The 23,519-nt window shown below is 41.8% G+C and overlaps 1 protein-coding gene across 1 annotated transcript in view; it reads right to left on the reverse strand.

Moving 5' to 3' along the window:
• Positions 1-1,197: 1,197 nt before the first annotated feature.
• The window catches only part of frmpd3 (FERM and PDZ domain containing 3), a 223,975-nt gene continuing 201,653 nt past the window's right edge, over positions 1,198-23,519 (reverse strand). The window contains exons 13-14 of the mRNA XM_041196152.1: positions 17,908-18,867; positions 1,198-4,157 (exon numbers count right to left, since the gene is read on the reverse strand). Coding sequence (XP_041052086.1) covers positions 1,198-4,157; positions 17,908-18,867 — 3,920 coding nt within the window. The remainder of the gene's footprint in view (positions 4,158-17,907; positions 18,868-23,519) is intronic.

A 23,519-nucleotide genomic window follows, 5' to 3' on the forward strand; every position in this document is an offset into this window, starting at 1 on the left:
CAGCAACCAATCTGCTCCAATATTAGCAATTCCTGTGGGGGTGTGTGTGTGTTTGTGTTGGGTGGGAGGGTGGGGGTAGAGTTGGCTGTGGAGGTTTACAGTAGCTTCTTAGTTCACTTGACATAACTCCTTTAATTGTGCTACATGTGAAATATAGTAAACCTGTATGAAGTGCTTTCCTTGAGACTTAAACAAAGGTCTTACTTTTGAGTTTTAGTTCTGGGCCTTCTTTGCTTTTCTTATCAAGATTCAAAGTTGTAATGTCATTAAACCTGCAGACCTCTACCAATAATAATGAGCTTTCATTGTAAGAATATTCAAAATGTTGTAACAAAGTCATGTGCAGCACTCAATTTATGTGTATTTTTCTATCATATAGCTGGGAAAAATGATCTTGAATTTGTATTACTATTTATGTTAAATGAAAGAAATACACAGAACAATTCAATTTGTAATATTCTTTTAAATAAATTGCTTTAGATATTTCTCATTATTTTGATGAGGAAATAATTCTGCAATCCTAATAGTTAACAAGAATTGAGAGAATGCTAAATCTTCAAAAGCTTCAACTTTTGGATGACAGAATCTCTTAACTGTGAGGCAACATAGAATGCGAGCTCTCGATCAGGTGCGAATCATTTTATTCCATATAGTTTATAGTTGTAGAGTAAATTAAAATGGAAATAAAATTAGAAACTACATTTTATAAAGAAGTGATAATATTTTGATTAGTTAACCCTTGCCTGAGACTCTGGCTTAAATAGTCTCTTAGGCTTTTGCAGTTCTACACAACCCAACTAACTCCTCTTACACCTAACTTAGTCACATTTTTTCTCTTTCTACCAATCCTTCTCAACCATTCTTACTCCTGAAAATGGATGATTACCTTATTTTTGTTGAAACATTTGAATTCAGTAATAATTTTTACATAAGAATGGGGATGAGTAGCTTAGGGTCAAAAATGAAAGACAAGGTTGGCCTGTAAGCAGTAAGATAGAATAGACAGGTTTAGCTGTGTTCAGGAGGAAGACTTAGCGCATACATTAAGGTAACAAGGACAAATAATGTGGGAATAAAGCAGGAGGGAAATGGATAAGATACTGTTTGTATAAATGATTACTAAGCACAGGACACTGGAGTGTATTTAGACAGTTTTTTGTAATTTGTACACAAATGATGGGTGCATAGCTTATGAAGTTATTTATTCATTAATGTTTTAATAGAGTGAGTAAATGTGCTCACTACTGTAGCTACCGATGTTGACTGCTTTGTTAAATGATGTGCAGATGTCTTACTTGATGATTCCTCTGCTGCTCGGAGTAAAAACGTGTAGTTGATCAACACTTCCTCCACTTTTGAGAGGAGCTCTTTGCACTGCCTTTCTGAGCGCACAATATAAACCAAATGCACAAAGGTCTCAATCAGGCTACAGAGCACTTGAAAGCTAGTTGAGATAGCTGCAAGCATGTGTGTTGGGCTTTTGTCCACTGCTGCCACTCTCCTACATGCAGTTCGCAGCTCTTTAAACTTCTGTGTGAGTGTTTGTTTGTACTCATCCAGGTGAGACATGTAAAGTTTAGGACCATAGTTTCCACGGTTCGCTGTACACTGCCTTAAGATGGATAGCAGTTCACTAGTGTCCTGCTGGGCGGCGAAAAAACCATCAGGTAACATATAGGCTCTATTCCGCAGAGCATTAATTCTGGTTATGTTGCTATCAGTATCACTCAATACTGCCTCCTGTTGTACATTGTCCCCACTGCCATTGGAAACATTTTTGTCTGACATTTGATAAGTCTTAGCTAATGTTTCACTGAGTGTCACTGAACTGTCAGACCTCAGGTCTGGAAGAAGCTGCAATGGTACTGAATATGAAAGTTCATCCTTATCACTGCTGTCATCAGCGACATCACAATTTCTATAATAAAAACAGTACCTAAAGGAGCAGCATCTGTCATTGCTGCCCATGTCTTCTTTGAGAAGTGGTACTGACCTTGATGGTTTGAAGTCTCCCTGAATAGAGAAAATTGCTGGAGACCTTTGTTTTTTGTCTATATTGGAAATGTTTACATGAGATTGGTCATCACACTGTGCTGGTTCTTGATACTGGTTTTTAAGGATTTTTCTTAAAAATTCACTCCCTTTTTCCATATTCCTAGATTCTTCTGTCTTGGAAGTGGCCATATTTGTACTGTTTTCTGAACATTCTGACATCATTTCACTTATTTCTGCCTCAGAGACTATGTTGGTGGCACTGTGGTGTCGCTCCAGTTTCCTGCCTGGGGGCATTTTCAGACATTCACCTCGTGTCATCATGCAAAACACACCAGGCTGCTGTGCAGATCTATAATCACTGGACTCCAGACTTGAGGTACGCCTCCGAACAGCCTTTTGTTTGGCGCTGATATTGGGTGCAGAAGGGACAACACTGGTTTTAGGCTGCTTGTGAACACAAGCCCCTTTGGCTCTCTCTGCTCTTTGTGATTCCATAGTATTAGGGATTGATGGAAAACACATTGAGTTACAAGCCAGTCCTCGACGTTTACAGTCACAGCTACGACGTTGTTCTCGGGACAATCCTGGAATGTTTCCCACTGGGCTGCTTTTGATTTGACAAGGGCAACGTCCAGATGCTATGCGATATAAGTAATCTTCCGCAAATACATCAACTTTGGTTTTGGGCTTGAGTAATTCTTCGAGAAACTCGAGTTCATATTGTTTCACTTTTTGAAGTTGCTCCTGCCTCTCATCACTCTCTTTCTTAAATCTTACTGGGAAAGTAGCTGAGAAAAGATTTTTAAAATTCAGCAAGGAGCCTTTTTGTGACTTAGCTTTATCAGGAATAAGAGACGTGTGTTGTTTAGCATCAACAACATTTTCTGGAGATGATGTGACATGTGTCAAAGTAACACCACTTAGACTGGAAGGCTTGGAACACATTGGGATGTCAGCAGTTTTTTCTGAACTAATATTGGTTTTGAAAGAACATGAGTGGCCCTGACGTTTCATCTTTTCAGTACTACCTTGCTGTTTTATGTTGTTATCTAGTCCCAAAGCAGCAATAGGATACCTATAAGGACTGAGATAACACTCTTGATTTGGGGAACCAGTTTTCTTGGGTTGACTTTCCTTTTCAGGTTTGTTGTGATTATTCTTTTGACTAGTTGGTACGTCCGCCAAATCTATAAGATCATTCTTGAATAATGTTGAGATTTCCTTACCTGTTGCTGGCTGATACTTCCTATTGTTTACTTTTACATATGCTGCTTCATTATTCTTTAGTGTGCAAGTATGGAAGACAGTTGTTCTGTGGCCCTGAGAATCCATTTGTCTTTGCGCAGGTACCTCAGATTTCAACAAATTACATTCACATGGTCTGGAGCTTCCTTGCATGCTTCCTTCAAATTTGACATGCTCATTTTTTGAAGAATCACATTCAGCACAGCTATCTGTGTACATGGAAATCGGAGAAGGGGTGTTATCTGTTGAGCCATAACTTAATGAATTTTCTTGGATTGTTTCAGGCCTTGAGATCTTGGGGCTATTTCCAGAGTTCCTGCTATTCAGCAACTGTTTGATACATGTTGCGTCATCTCCAACATGAAGAAACGATCTGTCTTCACTCTGAATTATTATTTCTTCAGGACAAGTCAGTTTGGAAGGGTCTTCCTTGGATTGAGCAGTTTGTTGTTTAGACATATTTTCTTCTACAATTTTTGGACAACTAGGACAATTCTGTTGTAAAACAGGCTTTAAAATAACATTATCTGGCCTGTTTATGGTTTCATTAGATTGAGTGAATGCCTGAGGTCTCATGTGAACCGTACAATATCCTGTCACATGTCCAGGTTTGAGTCGAATAGGACCAGACAAGGGACTCTGTTTGGATGAAGCAACTGCAGATAAAGTATTTGCTTCCTCACAATGCCTCTTTGGACAAGGAACTCCTTTGAAGGCAGCTTGTGCACAGCATCTAACAGTACTCAAGGGAACATCTTTTTTCATAATTAGACCAGTTTTGTTTCCGTGATAAGCAAGTAAATGGTGCTGTTTGAATGCTGAGACCATTTCAGATATGTCAGTCATTTCCGAAGAGTTTGTTTCATGGCCGGAATCCAGTGATGACTCTGGGGTCATAGCTGCCAATACAATCAAACCTGTGGATATCAAGAGAAAAAAAGTATCTTATGATATTGAAGTAGCAAGTGTGGAACATATTAGCTGAAGAAATGCTCATTATTGTCATTATGTTCCTTGTTGAAATTAAACCTCAACCTTTAAAGAAAGAAACTTGAATGAGGTATTTCAAATAATGAAGGGATTGGACTGTATTCATGAGGATATACTGTTTGAATTATATTGGTTAGGGTGAGCAGGTTACATGCATATATTTGTTTTTTATTCTTTCATTGTACGTATCATTGGCAAGACCATATTTTACATATATATATATATATATATATATTTATATATGACCTAAGAATGAAACTTGGTTAGATGTCAGCAAGTTTTTCTTTTCATGGAAGGTCGCTGGCCTCTGGAACAAGTTACTGGCACTGCAAATGTTAAAAAGGATGTAGATGAGTTCCTGTAGACTGATATCATTGTGTATAAAGGGGAGGAGAGATTTTGAGTGATAATCCTCACGATCACTGTGATTTCCTGGAACTTGTTTTGATCATCTTTAAAGGTTATAAAGGTAATTACCAGAATTTCAAATGCTCAAACTTGAATTAGTCTGTGTTTATCAATTTTGATCCCTGCCTCTTCCAGTAGATGTGGCTGATGGTAGGTGGGACCATTGGATGTCATGATACTTAATTGAAACAGGATTGTTTGGGGCTAGCTGGGCTTTTGTGTTGGTCATTTTCACATGTTCCTATGTACTCTTGTTTTGATTCATCATGACTTATGTCACAAACATAAGGACTATTGTTTAAAGGCACATTTCTGTTTACAAACCTTTACATTGAGTTTAAAAGCCTTTTTCAAAATGGTAGTATGGACAGACAACATGGCACCTTCTAATGTTTATTGAAATCTTGGCAGACTCATATTTCTCGAGCTAGCTATGAAGAATCATTAAAAATGCAAAGACCCCTCCAGAATTGTCCATTAAATTCTAAAAGGTGTGAAAAACTCTAACTTCTGGGGGAACAGGAGACAGGAAAGAACGTCAAAGGATCTCAACATAACTAACTTCTTTGCCTGGTGGAACAATGCATAATTGAAATTAACATAACAGCTATTTTAAGTTGAGGAACTGTATAATGTCTGTTTGCGAACAGCTATCTTGTGTGCAGAACCCCAGGGAGAACTCTGAGAAACAACTTCAGAGAGGGTTCTTGGCCAAAGGAAGACAAAGAGGAAGATATTAAGAAATCAACAGTTGTTCTTCAGAAAAAGTCCAGATAATCATCAAGTGCTGTAACTGGGAATAATGAGGAATAAACACCTTTTCTCTCTCTCAAAACCTGCTGACCTTCTGAGTCTACCTGAAAAGGCAAACCTCTGAATAGTTGGCTGCAGAAGCCATCACAATGGCCAAACTGAACCTCAAGTTTCAACCCTTCGCTTCGGAAAGAAGGAATTCAAGCAACAGGCCCGCAATAATATCTCACAGAGACTGATTTGGAATCACATCTTAAAGCATCTTGTTACCTTTATCTGCTTTTAACCTTTGTATCTGAATTTTAATTAATAACTTTATCAGTTTTACCTAAGTAACTTGCAATAATTTTTGTAACAAACTAATCTTTATCTTGTTTAATACTAAAGCTTGTTTGCTGGGTTATTTTTAAATTGAATCACTCGTAAACTAAAAGGGGGCTACATACGCACACACAAATTCTTAGCTCAAGGACCACTTTTACGTGGTCATGACACTTAATATAGGTGCCATCCATGGCTCACTGGCAGTACTCTTTCCTCTGATTCATCAAGTTGTGTATTCATGTCTCACACCACAGTCTTGAGCACAGAATCAAAGCTGACATTCCAGTGAGTACTGAGGGACTGCAGTATTGTCAGAGGAGCCATCTTTCAGATGAGACATTAAACTGATGTAAAAGATGTAAAAAGATCCCATTGCACTATTTTGAAAAAAACAGCAGGAGAATTGTCCCTGGTGTCCTGGCCAATATTTATCCCTCAACCAAGTTCACTAAGAACACAGATTTTCTGGTCATTGCCATACTACTGTTTGTGGGAACTTGCTGTGCTCAAATTGACTGCCATGTTTCCTATGTTACAACAGTGATCACACTGTAAAAGTACTTCATTAGGTGTAAAGCTCTTTGTGACTTCTTGAGGATATGAAAAGTGTTATAATTTGTTTTCCTTTTGGAGAAAACATTTCTCAGAGATTTAATTAGTTTTCTACAACACACTCATTCCTCCTTGCTACTTATTGACTCAAGCAAACTGCTTTTGATTTCTTCATCTTTAGTTAACTGGATTGGTAATATTACAGATATGATCTAATTTCAGCCAATCACTCACTTTCCTTCTCCCAACATATCAGAACAAGTTCTAAATACAAAACTTTTAATTATATACATACAGGTCAGACTTAGCGGACCACCTACCTACATGTTGCTGACCCTGAAAGTCCTATCTGTGAAGGAGTCATCTGTCATATTCTAGTTGTAGGGATAGGGTGTTTGGGTAGACTGTTTGTGGTTGACAGTTTTTCCTATGACTTATCTAGAGACAGAGGCAGACAGAGGACTAGCAATAACTTGGGAGGGACTGCCTGATCTGTGCGCCTGAGCAGGTGCTATAGGCTGAATATGCATGTTGACCACTATTCCCTTGAATAAAAACGGTTCCTGAACGTCTGTATTTTCTAGTGGATATCAAGGCTCCAACATAAGGCCATCCAGGGCTCCAAGCTTCCCTCATCTTCAGTGAGCCCTCCAGAACAACCTTCTGGGATGCGGCCTCCTAATTGGCCCTTGACCCTTGCCATCCTATTAAGAATGATGGGGGGTCTCAATGCTGCTGATCCAATCGGAGGACCACAACGATATAAGGATGGCAGCCCCCAAAATAGAGGCACCCTCAGCTGCCTGTATTGAAGTTGTGAATTAAAGGCCCAAAGCAGATATGGCCAATGAGTTGGTTGTGAAATACCTCTGCAGGCCTATTCATGGATGGGGCTGCAGCCTTTCATTCCTGGGGCTCCAACATTAGGGCATGGAGCCTCTGGCTCCATTCGTTGCCTTGTCTGCTGTTGGAAGGCCACCTGGACTGAGCCGGCGACCTCCATACATGGCAGGGGGGCCACTCAGATGTCAGTAAAATAGTTGTGCTTGTGCAAAATGAGCTCTTATTGGATTAATTGGCTAACCGCCTCTGTGGAGTGGGCAGCCAATCCAGTTCCCAGCCCAGCCCTGGGAAAGTCCCAAGAGGCAGGAATGCATTAGGGAGCCTTTCCAAAGTGGGATGCTCCCATTTTCATGGCCTCTCCACCTCTAAACCCCGTCTCCCTGGGGCCAGGAAAATTCAGCCAAGATCTACAAACACGTTTCTATTTAATTACCAGATCTGTCAAAATGACAATACTTTGACAACATGTTAAGAGATACTACAGCTTCGTGCCTGAGGTTTCAGTTGCAGATGCTACAAGCACTCAACAAGGTTTGAGGTCAGCAGATGCATGGGAACACCATGACCTCCAAGTTCCCCTCCAGCTCACAGACCCTCTTGACTTGAAAATATATTAACGTTCCTTCATTGTTGCTGGGTGAAAATTCTGGAACTCCCTCCCTAACAGCACGACGGGAAGACCTTCACCACATGTACTTCAAAAAGACCGCTTTACCACCACCTTCTCAAGGGCAATTAAAGATGGGCAATAAATACCGATCTTGCTATAATGCCCACATCCCATAAATGAACTAAAAATGCAGTCTACACAGCAAAAATCTCTTGAGGCATGACACTGCCCAACGGTTTTATTGTACTCTGTAATAAGGTAAGTGGATAGTGCATCCAAACATGTTATGTAATATCCTCAGTTGTACAGCTAGCTGATCTGAATCACAAGGTGACTCAACTGGTTTTGTGATGATACTAGGTCTTTAGTTCTGTAGCCTTCTTCAGTCTTCAGGTCTGCCCCTTTTACATCTGTGCAAAGTTCTTCCTCTAATTCTGCAATGCCTCACACATTGTTTGTATCTCTGGTTGGTGCATGCTTCAAGTGAGGATGATGCAGGGTGCTGTGATGTACCTTGTTGCTGAGGGACTCCGTCTTGCTGCTCTTGGGGTTACATCATACCTGCGAAAGGAAGAAAGGAGACATAAGCACTACTGTCATGTTGTAGTTGCAGAGGAATTATATAGCACATTTTACAGCAAAAAGCATTCATTGATTCATTTGAAACCATTGGACAGATAGGTACACAATTTCAGTTGCACAAACCAGGAAGTGCATTCCTTCTCTCCAGCTTGTATGTCACCAATGCTCTAAACTGATTTCCATCTGATGACTTGCATTATAGTCTTCATGGAGGGAGTGAGCAGATTGGATAGCTGAGAACCTTCACCTATCTGCACTCTGTGCCATTAGTTGTACGCTGAATTTTTCTGTATGGACAAAAAGATTTTACGTTGAATGAATAGATATTGTGTATTGCACATTCCAGGCTGTGGTTGTTTTATGGCCTTAAACATCGCTTATTGCCAAGTATCTTGCTTACAGAAAATACAAGAGTTGACTGAGTCTACTCTAATTGTCATCTATCCTTATGAATACTTATTGTCGGTCTTCAGTCTTTCTCAGCTGCATCATGCTAGATTATTCTTTTTTGTTCTGCTGTACTAGCTTTCAAGCATCTTTATATTTCCTTTTCTGTTGCAATCGCAACTGGCTATTGAATCAATCTAGGTTAAGTATACTTAGGTATTCAACAAAGCTCTTCCAACACTTTCACAAGAGCAAAATACTGCAGCTGCTGGAAGTCTGAAATAAAAACAGAATCCTTTCTCTGCTCCGGTGTTCCATTTCCATGCTTTAAATTCCAGTAACAATACTCACTGCAGTTTCCCTTTAAGAAGGGCAGGCTGACTCCACCACATGCTTTCAGCGCAACACTGTCCAGCCCTGCTGAGTGCAGGGACAATGAAAGAGGATGCCAACAGCCACCCACTCACTCCCATGCTACAATCAGGTAAATGAGGTTGGAGAACCATGTTTGTGAATCAGCACAGTCAGGTCACAAATTGCCAAAAAAGGGCAGATAAATTGTTAACTTGAAATGATAAAAAGGATGATGGCGCAAGACAAAAGTGAGTAGTAATATGATAAGTAAAGAAATAAAATATGGGTCTATAGGAGTTGTAAATGGCAAAAGCAGAATCATTACCAACAGTTGCTGCCTGAAAAATGGGAACAATGACTATGATCTGAAATTATTGAATTATTGAAAACGCTGCAAAGTATCTTCTCGAAAAATGAGGTGCTATTCTTCGGGCTTCTGTTGAGCTTCACTGGAATAGTGTAAGAGGCCAATGACAGAGTGGTCACAGTGGGAGTGGGGCCAAGAATTAAAATGACAGGCGGCCAGAAGCTCAGGATCATGCTTGTGGGCTGAACAGAGGCGTTTCACAATGCAATCACTCAATCTGTATTTGGCCTCCTCAGTGTAGAAGAGACTGCACTATGAGCAGTGAATACAGTAAATTGAAAGAAGTAAACAGATGTTTCACCTGGAAGAGAGTGTTTGGGATGCTGAACAGTGGGAAGGGAGGAGATGGCTTTATGTTGCCGTTGTCACTGGATTAGTAATCCAGAAACCCAGACTATGCTCTGGGGACATAGGTCCCAACTGCAGCAGCTGATGAAATTTGAATTCAATTCCGAAATCTAGAATATAAAGCTAGTCTCGGGAATGGTAACCATGACAACTATCGATTGTTGTAAAAACCCATATGGTTCACTAATGCCCTTTAGGCAAGGAAATCTGCCATCCTTACCTGGTCTGGCCTACATGTGACTCCAGATCCACAGCAATGTAGTTGACTCTGAACTGCCCTCTGAAATGGCCTAGCAAGACCCTCAGTTCAAGAGTGATTAGGGATGGCCAACAAATGCTGGCCTATTTAGCGATGACCACATCCCATGAAAGAATAAAAAAATTAAAGGGCAGGTATTGCATGTCTTGCACTGCATGGGAAGAAGCCCTGAGAAGAGAAGGGGATGCTGGGGGTGGAATGAGCAGTGGACTAGCATGTTGCGGATGGAACAGTCCCTTTGGAATACTGAAAGGGAAGGGGAAGGAAAGATGTGTTTAGCAGTGGCATCGCACTGGAGGTGGCGGAAAGGATGAAGGATAATCTATTGAATGTAGAGGTTGGTGTGGTGGAAGGCGAGAACAAGGGGAACCCTATTGTGGTTCCATTTAAGGATTGCTGGTTAGGCTGCTGAATGCCAGAACACCAAGGTGGAATGTCAGTAACATGTTGAAAGTGGCCTCCCACCCCAACCAAATGACTGCTCTGGTTGCCCTTCTCAGGACTCTACCCAAAATGGAGTGACTAGACTCGTGTAAATGGACAGAAAGCAACCCAGCACTATTTTCATGCTGCTACCATCTCATTTATACTGAGAAGAAGTAATTAAGATTGGCCCCAATGAGTGTGAAATATTCAATGTAGATTAATTACATCTGAAATTATATTCACCACAAGCAGACTTCCAGGTGTTAGTGGATTCCATATCAAAGGAAACAATTCGGGGACAAAGCAACCCTTGATTAGTTGCTTGATGGTTTATTGCTCAACATAGAATTAAGTAATGGGCCAAAGGACTGTTTCTCTCTCTTTTTCTACATCTCCCCTTCGCCAGACTCACAAACACCAGAATGGTAGAGCGAACTCATACTTCTTGTAATCCAAGCTTTGAGTTCAACTACCTTGTGTTTTCAAGTAGAATAGTGACAAAGTTGTATTCTCATTTTTCAAGCAAAAAGGAATGACTAGAAATCATCGGATTTCACCGTTAAAACTCCATTCTGCTCATTCATCCATTTTATGTTGGTCTACAATTGTGCCTTAACCTCTTAGTGGGCAGAATATCGCGCGCATTGAGCGGGCATGTGCCCAACCCGAATGTGCATAAAATGAGGGCATTGACGTCAGGTGAGCGTCCCAATTTCATCGTGCACTCCCGTGATATTTCGGTTGGTGGGAGTGCGCAGGAGTTCCAGCGTGCCCGCTGACAATTAACAGGCCTATTAAGACTATTAAAGGTCTAATTAAATGAAATTTTTCACTGCCCGTCCAACCTTACGGTTGGTGAGCAGGTGAAAAGGCCAAGCGGGCGGGATGAGGTTTCGATCAGTGATTGAAAAAAAAAATAAAGATTTTTCAAACTAATTTGTAACATGTCCCTGCTCATGTGACACATGAGGGAACATGTTATTAACATTTCTAAATTATTTATTTTTTATGTTCAAAAAGCTTCAGCTCACTGAGGCAGCTCTGTGCCTCAGGGAGCACCCGCATGAACTTCCGCACACGTCCTCCTCCCCATCCCTACACAGGCAGCGCTGAGCGCTGCAGCGTGTGATTCACTGGCTGGCCGTTAATTGGCCAGCTAGCTTGAAATGGCAGTCGCGGCCTGATTGCAGGCGGTGGTCCAAATCGTGGCCGCTCCTGCTTTCCCCCACCAAGCCTGCCTGACAACCGGAAAATCCTGGCCAATGTGTTTTTCAATTTACCTTCCTTAAAAATTGGAAATAACACATACAAAATTACTATGCTCATAACAAGGTTTCTATATTACAATTCCCTGGTAATGTTAACATTTAACTAGATATTAGGTAGTAAATTCCTGATCACAGGGGACTAATCTGCTTACAGCACTAATCAGGTCCTGGAACTCAAAGTATAGTTGGCGCAAAGTTTTAAAATTATACAGGTTAGCTGTTTTCTCCATTGGCATTCTCTTACTTCAATGTAGCATTTTTCTTCCAGTTAGACACCTTCTTTAAGCTATCCCAGTAGGAAAAAACAGTAAAAACTGAGAAATAAGAATACTGGTCCGAACTGGTCTTGTATATCTTAAAATGGAACACCAGTAAAAACTGGAACAAGAGCACTGGTCTGAACTGCTTTCTCCTTCTGGGATCCATCCAAGATTTTGATAATGCTTGGCTCTGTGTTCATTGCCAGAGCAATGGCTCCTAAAACTTGTCTGACCCTCTGATTAGTAATGACCTGGCTTTCTGCACCATCATTGTTTCACACTATTGGGCAGAACTTTACACTCGGCATGTGGGTGCGCACCCAACACTTGCATGTGTAAAATAGCATGTAATGACGTCAGGTTAGTGTCATGATGTCATCATCTGCTCACGCAATGTTTCACTTGGCTGGCACCAGAGCCGTACCCGTCATTAATTAAGAAGCCAGTTAAGGCCAATAAAAAGTCAATTGATGCTGATTTTTCGTTGCCCGTGTGATTTTGTGCAAGTCGCACAGGCAAAATGGGCAGCTGGCCAGCTGACAATTTCAAAAATCTCATCATGGGCAGGATAAAAAGGGTCAGCAGCATTGCCAGGGTGAGTAGTGAGGAGTTTGGTAGACAGTTTGCTGCTGCTTACTTATTGGTATATGGCAGCTTCATCTATGTTTGGGGCTTCATTGTTGGCACCTCTAGGCTTCATTTCAGGACCTCTGTGTCTTCAAGGATCCTGGAGAATTCAGACTGTGTGGACTCTGCCAGGTATCAGACAGCCTTCTGTTACCCTGGTAATGGGGATTGTGGTCTCCACTGGAGGCACCTCCTCTGAGGAGGAAGAGAGGGGCAGAAGGGAGAGGAGGCCAGGTGGCTCGATGCAGCTTCCAGGGAAGCGACCTGTGGGAGGAGAGGCACAGACACAGGGGGCGCAGGGCCAGCAAAGTGGAAAGGGCTGCAAAAGGTGCACCACTACCCTGCTGCCAAGGTTTACAGGCAGCAATGTAGCTACCTCAATATGTCTGAGGTGCAATGCCGAAGGAGGCTCCGTCTCTCAAAGGAGACAGTGACCTCCATCTGTCAGATGATTGGGCCTGAGATCAACTCTGACTATGTGGGTGGACACCCCATGCCAGTGGCTCTGAAGATCACAGTGGCCCTTAACTTCTACGCCTCCAGTACTTTTTAGGGGTCAGTGGGGGACCTGTGTGAAATCTCCCAATCAGCAGTCCATAGTTGCGTCAAGCTGGTGACAGATGTTCTGTTCAGGCAGGTATTGACTTTCATTCATTTCCCTACAGACGAGACCAGCCAGACACAGCGAGCCAGAGGCTTTGCAACAATTGCTGGGTTCCCCTGCATCCAGGGTGCTATAAACTGCACACATGTGGCCATCAAGGTGCCAGCAGGTGAGTCCGGTGCCTTCATCAACAGGAAGGGATTCCAGTCCATGAACATGCAGATATTGTGTGACAACAGGATGCAAATTCTGCAAATCTGTGCAAGGTACCCAGGCAGTTCCCATGACACTCCCAGGTGCCGAGGCTCTTTAGTGCTCCAGCCCGACTGGCTGGATGGCTACTAGATGACAAGGGCTATCCCTTGAAAACATGGCTTATGATGCCTCTCCGCCACCCAAGAACAGAGGCAGAGCAGTGGTATAACAGGAGCCATGCCTCCACAAGGGCGGTGATAGAGAGAGCCATAGGTCTTCTGAAGACTCGCTTCTAATGCCTGGCCAATTCAGGGAGAGCATTACAATACCCTCCCCAGAGCAGGTGCCACTGATAGTGGTCACATGCTGTGCTCTCCACTGTCTAGCACTGGCAAGGGTGGGGCCCACTGGAGAAAGAGGATCTTGATGAATCTGCACAGGCCACAGATGATGAATCCAGCAGTGAATCAGAAGAGGAGCATGGGGAGGAGAACGTTGAAGGCGTGGAGGCAGACCTCTGTAACCTCCAGGGAGGCAGGGATGCCTTGATCCAATGCTCCTTCAGCTAGGCTGTCAAAAAGGTACATGCCAGAGCTGCTACCTCCATCCTGGAAGTCTCAGGCCTTTTCCTTTGACCCCAAAGTCTACTCAGTGCCTGAGCAATAAAGTTTCGAGCCACCCACATCCAGCTTTACATACTGGCGTACCCTGCATCACATTAAGTAATAAAAGTTAAAGCATACTCAGGCCATTACGATAAAAGAAAATTTATCTCATGTTTACAGTCAAAACAAATTAACAGAACCTCCTCTGGTCTTCAGCCCCAGACAAGTTAAAATAAACAAAACATCGCACAACAGAATATCACTCATGACCAGTCCCTCTTGTGCTCATGGTGCCTTAAACCTAAAGTTTAAGTGCTACGTCTTGGTGCTCTCCCTCACTGGCACCAGCATTAGAGACAGCCTGCTGATCCTGCTGTCTTGTAGGCCACAATGACCTTGACGTCATCCTCTGGCCAATGGAGCCTGTGCTGGCCCTACCTGGGAGGGAGCAGTCAGTTCCACGGCTGGCATCTCCCCAATCGGTGCAGCATCATCAGATGCCACGGTCACTGGCAGTGGGGCGGAGGAGCTGCTTCTGTCATGCAGAATGCCTGGAGAGGAGCCTGCAGAGACAACAGGCAGCTCGTGCGCCAATATGAGGTCACTCTGGACTTCCCTGCTCACCATTGATAGATGGCACCTAGCTAGGATACTGGGTACCTCATCCATCTCTCACACAGACACTGACCACCTGAGGGCTTTCAGGTCTGAGCGCAACCCCAAGAACCCCTGATTCTGTTCCTGGAGCCACCTGTCTATGAGAGTCGCCACTGTCTTAATGGAGGAGGCAGTGTGCTCGGTGATTAGGATCAATGCAGTGCTGATGCTCCGCATGGACTCCTCCATAATGGAGACCATGGCACACATATGCTCATGGATCTCTGCAAAATGCTCCTGTACATCTCGCTGGACATCTAGCATCTGTCGCCTGATGGACAACTCCAGAGGCTCATCATCTGCCTTCAACTGAGCATCGCCCTGGTCTCTAGCAGTTCTCCGACTGCTGGCGCCATGGGCACTTTCTGCCTCTGCCTGCACCTCAAGTGAGTGTGAAGTGCCCTCACCACTATGCACTGACTTTCTAGTCGAAGATCTAATGCCCACCGAGGTGCTGGTATCTGTGCTGGTGCCTGGTTTAGAGAGCGGGTGTGATGCAGGTCCACCTGGAGCCTGGCGGTCCTCTGGCATCGGGATGAGTCTTCGGGGTCCTGCAATTGCGTGCACGGTGGCAAATCTAAGGGAGAACAATGACGTCATTAGTTTAAATCATCACACTGCCATTGTGCATGCCAGTCACCCTGGTGAGACAATGGAGATCTGTATCATGGTGCCATTGTCTTTCAATGGTCAATGGGAATCCAGTTTTGAGGCTCCCATTAATGATGAGACTACAGAAGAATGTTTGCAGCATCTAAAACTCTCACCTCTGTGCACTGCACTCTTATCTTTGTCTCACCTCCCAGCCTCTCTGCAGCCAGTTGACCGAGGTGTACGGTGCCTCTCCAGCTCCAAGGCATCCTGCTCGAATCTGGTTAGGACTAGGATGTCAGCGGGGCCTCGGCTGATCCATGACCTTTCAATGTTGTTATGGGCTATCTTCTCCTGAAAGTATAGATGAGCACTGATTAGTCCACTCCTACCTGCAGCGCCATTACAGCCCGACCAACCTCACCCGAGGAGCACCTTGCAGGGCACATCCAAGTTGTGGATCTCGAGCTGCAAGGCACTCGGTCCAAGCAGCCAGGGCTTACACCCTTGGCCAGCTCTGGTGTCATTGACAATTGGCACTTAGACTCTAACGCCACTTAGCTCCATGGGGGGGATGGCCAGCCATTAACACTTCAACACACTGATCCATGCCAACATGGTACTCACTTCCTGAATGCAGCAGGGCATTAAACCTCTTGTGGCACTGGATCCAGGTGCGCTGAACAACATCATGGCTGCTGACCAGCACTGCCACCTCCTCCCAAGCTCTTTTTCTTAGGTGCAGCGGCCTCCTCCTTTCATCCCTAGGGGCAAGGGTGTCCCTCCTTGTAGCCACCTCCTCCAGGAGGACTGCGAAGCACTCATCTGAAAACCAGGGCGCTGAGTACCCACATGACCTGCCCTCCTACCTGGCATCTACAACCACATTGGAATCTATAATTTTTAATCTCCTGCTGACAACGCTGAAGATGTCTTCCTCACCGGCAGTCTTCCAGGGCCTGAGTGTGCCGGTTTTAAACCCACTGCTGGATCATCATTGGACCCGATGGCCAACAGGACCCCACTCCAGCCCACTCCTTCCCCACCATTGGGAGCCACTGTTTATGGAGGGTGGGCCTTAATTGGTCCGCCAGTGTGAAATCATGGTCAGGGGCCGATTGCGGGCAGCAGGATTTCCCACCCACTATTGGGCCCACCAACCGCGCCCGCCTGCCAAACTCAAAATTCTGACCAATAATGTGAAACAATGATAGTGCAGAAAGCTAGTTCATTACCAATCAGCGGTTCAGACAAGCATTAGGAGCCATTGCTCTGGCAATGAACACAGAGTCAAGCATCATCAGAACCTTGGATGGATCCCAGGAGGTAAAAACTGGAAAATAAGAAGACTGGTCCGAACTGGTCTTGTGTACCTTAAAATGGAACACCAGTAAAAACTGCAGAATGGGAGTACTGGTCCAAACTGTTTTTTTCCTTCTGGGATCCATCCAAGATTCTGATGATGCTTGACTCTGTGTTCATTACCAGAGCAATGGCTCCAAATGCTTGTCTGACCCTCTGATTAGTAATGACCTGGCTTTCTGCACCATCATTGTTTCACATTATTAACTCTAAGCAGAAGGCCTTCACAAGTATATCTCAGCTTCCACTGTCTACTTTGTTCCTTTATCATCTCCTGAAAGTGTGCACTCCACAGCTAGAGTAACCTAGATAGTATGCCATTTGTGTAAGTTAAGAGAATTATTTAGCTAGTCAATTAGTTAGTGCAGCAGCATTCTTCCACATTACTCTGAATTAGCTACATAGCTAAGAGTTCCTTTTAGTACATCCAATAAAATTGTGCATTCCTGTGAAGTAACTAAAAATTTAACGAGCATTAACTTCCAATTATGCACTGTTTTTACATCTAAGCAAAAATGCTTTGATTCTGTGTAGCACTAACCAAAATTCTTTGGGTGAGGGGAGATGGGAAGCAGAAGATCTATCCCAGATCCAAGGAAACCCTAACATGTAGTACAATTTCTCTGGTACTCATCAATGCTGTGATTCACAGAAGAAAAAGCTGCAACCACAAAGATTTATATATAACATTAGCAAATTCAGCAGAAAGCTAGAGCGTGATGTTAAACTGATGTGATGATTTCACTGAAAAATTATACCATTTAAATGCCATTAAAACCCAGTTATCAAATATTACTTGTAGCATTGTTTCTTGGCATTGTGCAAACCTAAATTGAGTCTCAGGCATTTGAAGTTGCAGCCTCCACTATTTGAAATGGGATTACGTTATGAAGATGTTCCCTATGATAGATATCACCAGAATGGCATTGCAGGGAGAGAAACCCATCTATGCTAATGATAAAACTGTCATTTTTGAATAGTAAAGGAATTCATGGTCCATCCATTACCATCTTATATTCAAAAAGAGGACAATTTGGAAAAAAAGCAGTTCAACTTTTTTCTCTTGTAAACGTCACCTGTGAACACATTTTGTAAGAATGTTTATAACTAAATCCTGAAACACTAACAGTTTGATACAATGAAGCTGATGCTTGACAAAGTATGAGAAGAGCTTTATTACTTACAGCCAATTTTTTAAAAAATGTTGGTTAAATAGTGAATTGTGATCTGATTGAAATTCAATTTTGAAACTTGAAAGCTTTGAAAAGTCAACCAAAATCTGGTTATGGTGTTACCTGAACCTTCTTGTGGTTGACTACGAGGACATTCTTCAGCTGCAGCTAAAGCTTCCAGGGCCTGGAGTGTGGAAACCAGAGCATCATCCAGTTCCTGTGCCCTGTGTCTGACAGTCCTTGTTTGAACACCATCAATTAGTGACACTGGGATGTCATTGAAGTGTATCTCATAAGGCTGTCGACTAGACGTGAGACATTGACTGGTCCTTCGCTTGGAGTCATCTTCATCTGAACTATTATCCCTGAAACCTGGTGGCGGAGGAGCCAATGTAGGAAGTAGAGAATGGCATTCATCTCCTTCATGTTCCTCATCACTTCCTGGCAGAGGCAGAGTTGTCAGGTCGATCACGTCATCCCGGTAATTGCATGAGTTTAAGCATTTCTCTATACTGCTTCCTTTGGGAATAATATTGCCTTTCATTTTGACCTTACAAGCATCACAAAGCAAATCATCATTTTCTGTGATAACTATGGGAAGGATTTTAGTACTATTCACTTTTGATAGCTGCACTGGGATTTTCGGACAAATACAACTATGGTGGTCAGTGGTGTAAGCAATTGCCATTTTCATCTGGCTGTCCAACGTGTTAGCTCTTCCCCTGTTCAGAAATCCTTGATGCCCAGAACCACACCTGATGTCAGAGTTGCTTGGCCCAATTTTTGAAGTATTCGGTGTGGGGTCAGACTTTGTCCTTGGTCTTGACTCCTCAAAGAAGATGAGGTTTTCATTAACATCGATCTGATTTTCAAATTCCTTTCTTCTTTCTTGCATTCTTAAAAAATGAAATCTTACCAGATTGGACTCTGGGGTGTTTGCCATCAGATTGCATGGAGTCTGAAACTCATTGTGGTGTGGGAGATTGTGAGGACAACTCATACCTCTTCCCTCGGTTTTTAGTACAGGACCTGATGACGAAATAGTCCATTCTGGTTGCAGAATGTTTGGTATATTTCTGTGGTCTGTTAACAAAAAGGAAAAATATCACCATCTTCAATAATAAATTCTGCTATCCTTGTCTTTATGAAAAATGTTTGACTTTTTCTTCTGTTTGAGAAGGAAGAAGGGAGCAAGTTTTAACCCTATCCACCAGGCAGAAACTGGACAGGCAAGCAGTTAAAATCCACTGAATGACTTTCCTTGGCAATTTCGCTGCATTCCTGTTGTAACTTTGGTGGAAGTTTGGCTGAACTGTTTGAAAAAGCCTAAGACCTAAATATGCTGGGTCCCCACCTTAGCCTAGAAATCCCAGTCAGCCATGTCATAGGTGGAGCCTTCACCTCTCCCTTGATAAGCCATGCATGTAAGAGAGGACAGGGGTAATACAGAGCTCCTGCTTCCCAATTACCCCATAAAGGACTTGGTATATGACTGGAGGTTAATGCAACATGTGAAATGAGATGCACTGCCTTTCAGTAGGGTCAAAGATGGCCCCATCAAAGACAAGGGGATGTCCAAACTAGGGGAGTCATCTGATTTCCAAAAATGGGTAATTTCTTTTCAGAAAGTATTCTATTTTGTGCAAAGGGAAAGGGAAATGGGGTCTTAGAGGGAAAAGCCTAGGCACCTCTCTTCCAAAATGAAAGTTTTAGGCAGCATATAGAAGATGGGTAGTCAAGCTGAGTCTGTTGCAGTCTGGGTGCCTGCTGGCCTGTGCAAATGAGTTGCTCTCCCATTACCCTGCCAATGTTGGTGAGGTCTGTGTGATAGGGTACAATATTGGCCTAACTTTCTGGATTAGATCCTACGCATTTTTGGGCATTTGTCAACTGGGCACAGGTAATTACAATGGCCTTGGATTGCACTGCATGTCATTTTTCTATTGGAGCACTATTCGATTGAGGGTGACAGGCACATCCCTGATATGCTTTGCAGAGTAATGAAGCAGCACAATTCAGGAGGAATACTGAGCACTATATATTTCATTTACAAATCTATCTAAATATATATCAATATATGCTTACCAATATATATCTAAATAGTTTTATGACAAATTTCACCATTATCATAAATATGCTTAGACCAAACCTTAGCTATGTGTTCAGATTAAAACTAGTAGAATGGCAGTTTTACAACATCTGAAAAAAAACTCTGTAGAGCATACTAATGTATGTGGGGGCATCATGTGTTCATTTGCGATTCTTTCTCCCACATCAATAAGCAGTGACAAATTCATTTCATTTTGTATTGTATTCATTTATAATTCTGAACTGCTGTCATGAATATGGATGTAAGTGCAATGTTTATGTGAATAATTTATCAATGTCACATGTCTAACTATTTTCTATATGAATATATTAAGGAAAGAAGGACCTACAGAATGAAAAAGAACCACGAGTGATTGAAAATTTAAGAATATTTAAATTTTTAAATCTGTACACAAAGTGGATTTGAAAAACTGGCATTAATGGTAACAAAGACATTCAGGGCAAAAATTATAAAATAAATTTCTTTACTTCAATGGTCAGATAAAAATTACTTGTGAAATAAAAGTAGATAAAAATCATACAAATCATTGTAATTACATGCACTTATCTAATACTATATTTGTAAATAATTATTATTTCAATTTCTTTCAGTTTCAGTCAACATTTTGTTGGTCTGTCTGTATGATTGCCAAATATTTTGATATTTTTCCTTTATTCTATACAATATTTATAATTTTATAGAAGTCCTGGTCACTATCTTAAATATATCAATGGAAAGAATGCTAAAAGAAAGAATACTGTAGCAGCAATGTTTATTAGTTTATCATGATCTTCGCTCAAATAAAACAAAGTATTGGCTATGAAGCTTTAGGAGAACCCATCACTCCACTGGTCTTCCACGAATAGAAGTCTGGATTGGGAATCATGTCAGTCACAGGAGAACAGGATGTTCAGCCACCCTCCCCACATCTCTCACCCATACCCCTTCCATCCCATATCAAGAAATTTTCATGGGAGCTTTTATTCAAATACTTGGAGTTGCATAGGAGAAGATGAATGGATTCAAATCAACGTAATAATCGAATTGACTGGAAAGAAAAATGGTTACATCAACTATGCTCAACTCAAAAGCAATGGAACATAGGAATGCAGGAACTTAGCACTTAGGAGCAGGAGTAGGCGATTTGGCTCTTCAAGCCTATTGCACCATTCAATAAAATCATGGCTGATCTAGTTGTAGTCTCAATCCCACTTTCTTGTCTGCCCCCTCCACCCCCACCCCGTTACCCTTGTCTATCAAAAATCTGAATAACTCTGCCTTGAATAAATTCAATGACTCAACCTCCACTGCTTTTTGTGAAAGAGAATTCACAGACCAACGATCCTCTGAGAGAAAAAAAAAATCCTAATCTCAGTCTTAAAAGGGAGGTCTCTTATTCTTAAACTGTGTCTCCTAGTTCTAGTCACCCCGACAATTGGAAACATCCTCCCGGTATCTATCCTGTCAGTGCCCTCAGGATCTTGTATTTTTCAATAAGGTCACCTCATTCTTCTAAACTCCAAATGGTGTAGGCCCTTTCCTCAACCTTTCCTCTTAGGATAAGCTTTTCACCCCAGCAGTGAGTTCAGTGAACCTTCTTTGAACTGCTTCTAATGCAATTATACCCTTTTTCAAAAAAGACGACAAAAACTGTACACAGTACTCCAGATGTGGTCACACCAATGCCCTGTATAGCTGCAGTAAAACTTGCTTACTTTTATATTCCATTCCCCTTAAGGGACTATATTGGGTGGCACTGGGTTACAATTTGGTGCTGATAGTCAGGACAACTGTCCTTCTGATGAAAAATGAATGAGTCTCGGCCTATTTTTGTGGTTGGGTCTCATTGGCCTATGACAGATGAGCTGTCTATGAGTTTTCCAAAAGGGTAAGTTCATCAATGTCAGGGATGGAATTTCAGACAGGCTTGTTGTCAGATGTCAGTAAGCATGCCATGCTATATTTAAAGCTTTCAGTTGGTGTACAATTTCTTGAACTTGAAAGGTTGACCACACATGCAGTAAGGAAACAAAATGTCAGATTGTTTTTGTGTTTTTGTCCTTTTGTAATTTTAAAATCTTCAAAATTCCACTAGTATGGAATATTTTTGCAAAGCCTCTCTGAAATAAGAAACTTTTCAGAGATCTTTTTCTCTGTGCCAAAACTTTAGTTTTGGATTCCTTCTCATTTATTTTAATGAAGCTTTTTGTGGTTAACTTTGATGAGATTACAGACTTGTACACAATTGACAACTTTGTGAACTTATTGACTGAAAAATAATGATATTATCACCAGGAAATCATTAACAACTGTCTTCTATTACAGTAAGCCACTTAAAACAATTTAATGAAAAATCTATTATAGAATGCAAATGAATTGCTCTTTATACATTGTGATTCACCTCACAGGCTCACTCATTCATATATAATTCCCTCCCAAATATCTACATTTCTAACCCGCAATTTGTAAATTTACACTTTGTTTCCATTGACTGAACAAAAGTGAATGAATTGAATCACTCAAAACACATCAAAATAAAATTGTCTGCCATTGTCTCTGTCCATTACTAGAATTTAGATTGGATGCTACCTCTGTAAATCATTGGCAAAAGGATATAATTATATTGTAACAAGTCTATTAAAGGCAGCTTCCATTTTAAATACCTGCATTGGAATTTTTATTGGAAAAATTGACAGAAAATGTGCACAGATGTAATTTTGAAAAATATATTAAAGATAAACAATTGTTGCAATTTGTGAATTTGAATCCTTTCAATATTAATGTGACACGAACTCAGATAAGTGACTGGTCAAGGTTTAATAAAGAAATGGATTTGAATGAACCTGTCAAGTTCTTTGGCCTAAAGTAAATCTCTAAACCTGTGAAAACAGAGTTTACCACCCCAAATCTTATGAACATTATTGTATTTTTGCAAGGAAGGTGGTTTGCGAATCTTTGCATGTTGTGTCACTCATGCAGGGGTGGTATCATTGTACTTATAATAGTCACACGATTCAGGATTTCATTTCCTTCTTGGTGAGTGAAAGATTTCCTATCAAACTGGGAGTGGCTGGAGCTAACCTTTCTCCCTGCCATTGACTTAGTATATGTCAAGCAGTGCGATTTACTTAAGAGAATGATTTGACATTGCCAGAATTCATCCATTTTCAAGGTTCAACCATTTTAGGTATATTGGGTGAGTCCTAGGAGGGAACTGATGTGTGTTCTATAAAGGTTTTGCACTGCCTAAGTCCTTGAATGCTTGTAATAGTATTAACAACCAGTTGAAGCGAGGCCTACTGAATCCTGAGAGAGATGGCAACAGCTCAGATAAGAGTAGGTTCAAATGAAGACTGCAGGAAGACAGCATTGGGGGGTAACTTTTCTGGGTGATTTTAACTGCTGATCCACCTGGCTTCTGACCAGAAAATCCATGATGACCATAAAAGGTTTAAGTATCATCTTTTCCCAGAATGAAAAAAAACAGTAAAAACAGAGAAATAAGAATATTGGTCTGAACTGGTCTTGTATGCCTTAAAATGGAACATCAGTAAAACTGGGAAATAAGAGTACTGGTCTGAACTGCTTTTCCCTTCTGGGCTTCCAAAGCCAGTGGGAACATTCTTGAACTGAAGGGCATTTGGCT

This window comes from Carcharodon carcharias, chromosome 9 (genome assembly GCF_017639515.1).
Source record: "Carcharodon carcharias isolate sCarCar2 chromosome 9, sCarCar2.pri, whole genome shotgun sequence".
NCBI lineage: Eukaryota > Metazoa > Chordata > Chondrichthyes > Lamniformes > Lamnidae > Carcharodon > Carcharodon carcharias.